A 5,870-nucleotide genomic window follows, 5' to 3' on the forward strand; every position below is an offset into this window, starting at 1 on the left:
TCCCTCTTCTGGTCAAATTAAAATAAATAAGAAAATAAATAAAGTTAGATAAAATAATTCTAAAAAAAAAGAACATTCACTTTCCATAAACTTTTTGAAGACCCCACCACCACATATTAATGTAATGTGTATAAATAACTTTTTTTTTTTTGGAGAGGTTTTCACTATAGGGCGTGTGCGCTCGCCAGACAGACAGAGCCATAGAGACAGAAAGCAAGAAATCACCCTCCAGGGAGGATGGTCACGCCACAATCCCTTCTCCTCCATTCTCCTCTCGGGATCTTGGGCACGCACACACATGCACCTGGCGTGAGATTTAAGCCACCGGGTCCGAGACGCGAACCGCGGTCGACTACGTGCGAGTCCAGCGACATAGCCATTACGCTAACTGCTGGTTCCCAATAAATAACTTTTTTAAAATGTATTTTTTTTAATAGAGCATGTGAATTTACTGGAGAGAAAAAGTGAGAGGAAGAGAAGGAAAGTGAGGAATCATCCCCTGGAGAGGATGGCCAGGCTGCATTCCCTTCTCTTCCATTATCCTCTTGGGATTTGGGGCACATGCGCGCACACACACACACACACACATACATGCACGCACCACACACACGACCGATGTGTTTTTCAAGCCACCACTAGTTCTGGGACTTGAACCATGTCGTCAGCCACATGATGGATCCAGCACCTTAACCTCCACGCCACCTCTGACCCTATATCAAACTTTCCATTGTTCACCATTTTTATTATTGTCATAATTAAGACTGAAGTCGCGTCCCCCTAAAAATTGGGACCAGAGGCACACATCTCAGGAGACATTTTGGCTTTAGGAACTTTTATTTGCTTGGGAGAGATGGAGAAACCGAGCCCAGGGAAGGGGCAGGGCAAGGGAGCGGAAGCGAATGTGGACTCACTTGGGCGGCTCTGCAGCCAGGACAGGGAAGCAGCCTTCGCGGTGCCACTGCCTGTCACGCAGGCGGCGCACGGCCTGCATCTGTGGCTGGAAGGCCCCCCACTCATTCCAGTGCCGGAAGTCGCCAGGCTCCAGGAGGTACTGGTACCCACGGTAGCCGGGGTACTGATAGCCGACCCAGCTGGGAGGAAAGCAAGAAGGACAGCGTGGAGACCCCACCGGCGCTTGCCCCCACCTAGACCAGCCCACCCTGCATGGAGCTCTGCAGTCTGCTTTTCATCTCCTTCCACCTCTGGGTATTCGGGCTTGCATAACCCGGGGCTCCGCTGTTCTGGCCTTGTCCTGCCTCCTGTGTACTCTCAGGCAAGGTCTTTGCCACTCTGACAGACCTCAGTTTCCACTTCTAGAAAGTGGGCATGGGGGCCGGCAGGTGGCGTGGTGGTTAAGGGTGCTGGACTCCCACATGAGTGCCCATGGTTTGAGTCCCGGACCCGGCAGCTTGCTTTCTCACTTTCTCTCTCTCTCTCTGTCCCTCTCTGGTCAAATTCAAATAAATGAATAAATAAAGTCAAATAAAATCATTATTTTTTTAAAATAGGGGGACCAGCAGGTGGTGTGGTAGTTAAGGGTGATGGACTCCCATATGGTCGGCCACAGTTCAAGTCCTAGACCTGGCAGCTTGCTTTGTCACTTTCCCTCCCTCTCTCACTCTGGTCAAATTTTAAATAGATAAATAAATAAAAACAATGTTAAATAAAAATTAGTTGTTTAAAACATAATGTGGGCAGGGACCAGCAGTTAGCGTAATGACTATGTCACTGAACTCCCATGTAGTCAACTGTGGTTCAAGTCCTGGAACAGGTAGCTTAAACTCATGCCATGCATGTGTGCATGTGTGCCCAAGATCCCAAGAGGAGAATGGAGGAGAAGGGATTGCAACGTGGCCATCCCGCCTGGGGGGTGATTTCTTGCTTTCTGTCTCTCTGTCTCTCTCTGTCTCTGGCAAGCGCATACGCTCTGTAGCAAAAATCTCTCCCAAAATAAATAAATAAATAAAGTGGGCATGGCCACAGTGGCTGGTTTATTACAGGTGTCTTGGGAGCACATGGGGAAATGCACTAAAAGTGTGTGCTCAGCCTGTGGCTTGCACGGAGTAAGGACATTAATACACACTGCCTTCGCCATTGGAGGGGCTGGCCTGGGGCTCAGAGAAGGACAGAATCAACGGAAACAAGGACAGGGCTGGGTGACTGGTGAGCAGTGACGCAAATAAGGGGAAAGAACCCTTGTTTCAGAACACAGGTTTCCTCTGTATGTGAGGAAGCTGGTGGGTAGTGCTTGCGAACACGCATTCTGGTACCAGACACGTGTGGGTTCAAATCCTAGCTCTGCCACGTATCAGCTGTGAGCATCTAGGCAGCTGAGTTGTCAGAACCTCAGTTTACGGTCTTTGAAATGGGGGGATGATAATGCACTCGTTTCTTCGGTTCTTATGAAGACACAATAGCTACTCCTTGAAAGTGGTTGGCATAGTGCTCAGTACTCATTAAACACTCACAGAAATTATTACTGATGATTCTTTTCTTCTCTCTCTCTCTCTCTTTTTTTTGGAGAGGTTTTTGCTATAGGGTGCGTGCACTCGCCAGAGAGACAGAAAGCGAGAAATCGCCCCCCCCCCCCAGGGGGTGGCCATACCGCAATCCCTTCTCCTCCGTTCTCCTCTCGGGATCTTGGGCACACACACACGCCCCCAGCATGAATTTAAGCCACCGGGTCTAGGACTTGAACCACAGTCGACTACATGGGAGTCCAATGATATAGCCATTATGCCAACTGCTGGTCCCTCTCTCTTTTTTGCCAGAGGGCATGTGTATTTGCTAGAGAGCAAAGAAAAGGGAGAGAGAGAAAGAGCTCATGGTCACACCACAATCCCTTCTCCTCCCTTTCTCCACTTTGTTGGGATCTGGGGCACTTCCACACACATACCAAGCATGTTTTTCATGCTGCTGGGGTCATTATTTTGACTGCATGATCAGCCATGTGGGATCTGGCTGTCTTAACTGCCTGGCTATAGAACTGGCCCTGGTAAATTTTTTAAAAGAGGTTTTTGCCTTAGGGTACATGCCCTCACTGGAGAGAGACAGAGACAGTGAGAGGGAAATGAGAAATCACCCGCCCCAGGGGTGGCCATGCTGCAATCCCTTCTCCTCCATCCTCTTCCCAGGATCACACACACACGCATGTGCGCACGCACCCCTGCCATGATCTTCAAGCCACCAGGTCCAGAACTTGAACCGTGGTTAGCCCTATGGGTGTCCAGAGATGTAACTGTTATGCCACCTGCTGGTCTGGTAATTCATTTTTAACTTCTGTCATTGCCTGGCATTTCCGGCCTCTCCCAGACCTCCTGACCATCTTTCAAAGCCTGGTTTAAGTTCCATTTCGGATAAACCTCTGACCTGCTATTCCTGCAGTGCACAGACCCAGGTCCCAGAAATTTCCTTCCTCCTCTGGCCTCCAGAAGCACCAACATCATGTCTAGACCATCTCTTACCTAGTGTTATTGGACCTTTTCTCACCAGTACCTCGGGCTTCCCTTTAGGCTGAGTAAGCTCTTTGAAGCCGTTATAAATGATGACTGTATTCTTCTCTGCCTTTCCCAGAATGCCTAGCGCAGTGCCTGACTCGCAGACAAAGCTCAGTATATTTCAGGTGGCTTGAATGGCAAGGGTACAAGGTTGAGGGGAGAACAATAAAAAGGTCAGGGCCCCGATGGTATTACAGGAGCTCTGGGCAGTAGAGACAGAAGCCTTATATTTGCCTAACGGAGGCCAAGCATAGTTATTTGGAGGCAGGGAGATGCCGAATTGACCTCCTGGGACACCTGGCTTTCCCAGTGCCCCCATGGACAAGGGGAAGAAAGTGTCACAGGCTTCTGTTTTAAAGGCTTCACGTTCTGGGAGTCCAGAACAGAAGAGGCCCTTGTGTATTAGGGAGTCTGGTGTGTCCACTGTATAGCTGACAATATCAAGATGCGGGGAGGGGCATGGCTCACCCAGGTTTCCTAGTATGTCAGTTCCAGGGTTGGGGTTCTCTTATTCAAATCCGCAGTTCAGAACTCATTCTGTTCATTTTCTCAGAGGCTCCCCGTTTCTCTGAACATTTTCTTTGCCCAGACTCATCTCTCTGCATCAGCTCTGACCCCTCTCGGCTTACTCCTACCCCAGTCGGGGTTTAGAAGCTCTAGTTCCTCCATCTTCCAGCTTCTTAGAACCAGCGACCACACCTGTTCCCACAGGCATGGAAGGCGGCAGTGTCCAGCTCTGCTCCGGGAGGAATAAGGCTCCCTGCACTAGTGCTGGGAGAACTGTGGGAGGGGCCGAGGCCTTTCCTAGAAATCTGATTCCTATCGCGTAAGGGGGCAGCCTTCCAAGGCTGTCTGCGTTCAGAGCAGGGATGGAGCCCCAGAGCATGCTTACGTTCCACTGGACACCCTCACGCTGCCCACGCGGTCACAGAAGCCGTAGACCCAGAGACTGGGCACATCGTCCTCCTGGATCTCCATGGTGTTGCCCTTGAAGTTGGCACCTTCGAACAGGCAGATCTTGTGCTCTTGGGAGTCCTGGCAAGGAGAAGTTGGTCAGGCGTGCCCATATGAATGGGCAAAGAGAAGGAGCCTAGTGGGGCTTTCTGGGGGTGGAGAGAGAGAGAGCTGGGTCTGCTTAGGCCACCGTGGGACTCCCCTGGGATTGCGACTGTCTGGCCTGGAAAGATGTTCCTTGTCTGTGAAAAGAGGATAACGGCTCCTACACAGAGGCTTGTCAAGAAGATGAAATGGATTAATCCATGTAGAGCACTGAGTCCAATGCCTGACCGTACACTGGGTGCTCGATAAAATGTCTTTCTTTCTTTCTTTCTTTCTCTTTCTTTCTTTCTTTCTTTCTTTCTTTCTTTCTTTCTTTCTTTCTTTCTTTCCTTTCTTTCTTTCTTTCTTTCTTTCTTTCTTCTTTTCTTTCTTTCTTTCTTTCTTTCTTTCTTCCTTCCTTCCTTCCTTCCTTCCTTCCTTCCTTCCTTCCTTTCTTTCTTTCTTTTTTTCTTTCTCTCTCTCCCTCCCTCCCTCCCTCCCTTCCTTCCTTCCTTCCTTCCTTCCTTCCTCTCTCTCCCTCCCTCTCTCTTTCTTCTTCTTTTGCTCTAGGGCTTGTATGCCCTCTGGAGAGAGACAGAGAGACAGACAGGAAAAGTGAGAAATCACCCTTCAGGGGGAGGACCACACCATAGTCCCTTCTCCTCCATTCTCCTCTCAGGATTTTGGGCATATACACACATGTATGGTTTTCAAGACACCAGGTCTGGGACTCAAAACTATACAGCCAGCCATGTGGGAGCCCAGTGCCTTAACCACCATGCCACCTAGCTGGCCCCTGTTCATTTAATGTTTTTAAATTACTTTTTTCCTTTTTAAAAAAGATTTATTTCTCCATGACAGAGACTAAGACAGGGATAGACAGATACCCCCAACAGGCTCTTCACACTGCCATTCCCCCCACATGGTGTGCACACACGCCCGGCATGTACAGGGAGGCTTCGGGAAATGAACAAGGGACCTTCCCATGTGGGCCCAGTTGGTCCCTGAATTGATTGTTTTTTCTTTTTATGGTCAAGGACACAGACTCGGTGAGGTCAAGGTTCTTGATAAAATGTCACACAGCCAGCAAAGAGAGAATTTTTCAGAGAAACATTTAATTTCTGAGCTCAGTCCATGTCCTTGTGCCATTAGGAGTTTCACCAGCTGCCCTTTAGCAATTGCTTATGAACTGGGTGAGTTATGAATTGGCCTGGGGGCACTGGGCAGCACTGGTGGAACCCAAATCTGGGTTCAAATTCTGACTGACTCTCTCACATTTATGCATGGGTGACCTTGAGGTTTTTTTTTTTTTTTTTTGATAGTTTTTTTTTCTAT

The 5,870-nt window shown here is 49.0% G+C and overlaps 1 protein-coding gene across 2 annotated transcripts in view; it reads right to left on the minus strand.

Annotated features, from left to right (window-relative positions):
- Positions 1-823: 823 nt before the first annotated feature.
- Positions 824-5,870, minus strand: part of CRYBB1 (crystallin beta B1) — a 37,596-nt gene continuing 32,549 nt past the window's right edge. For both annotated transcript variants that reach the window (XM_006147880.1, XM_006147877.1), the window contains 2 exons: positions 4,390-4,532; positions 824-1,091 (listed from right to left, as the gene is read on the minus strand). In XM_006147880.1, coding sequence (XP_006147942.1) covers positions 908-1,091; positions 4,390-4,532 — 327 coding nt within the window. In that variant the 3' untranslated portion in view covers positions 824-907. The remainder of the gene's footprint in view (positions 1,092-4,389; positions 4,533-5,870) is intronic.

This window comes from Tupaia chinensis, unplaced genomic scaffold (assembly GCF_000334495.1).
Source record: "Tupaia chinensis unplaced genomic scaffold, TupChi_1.0 Scaffold000226_1, whole genome shotgun sequence".
Taxonomy (NCBI): domain Eukaryota; kingdom Metazoa; phylum Chordata; class Mammalia; order Scandentia; family Tupaiidae; genus Tupaia; species Tupaia belangeri.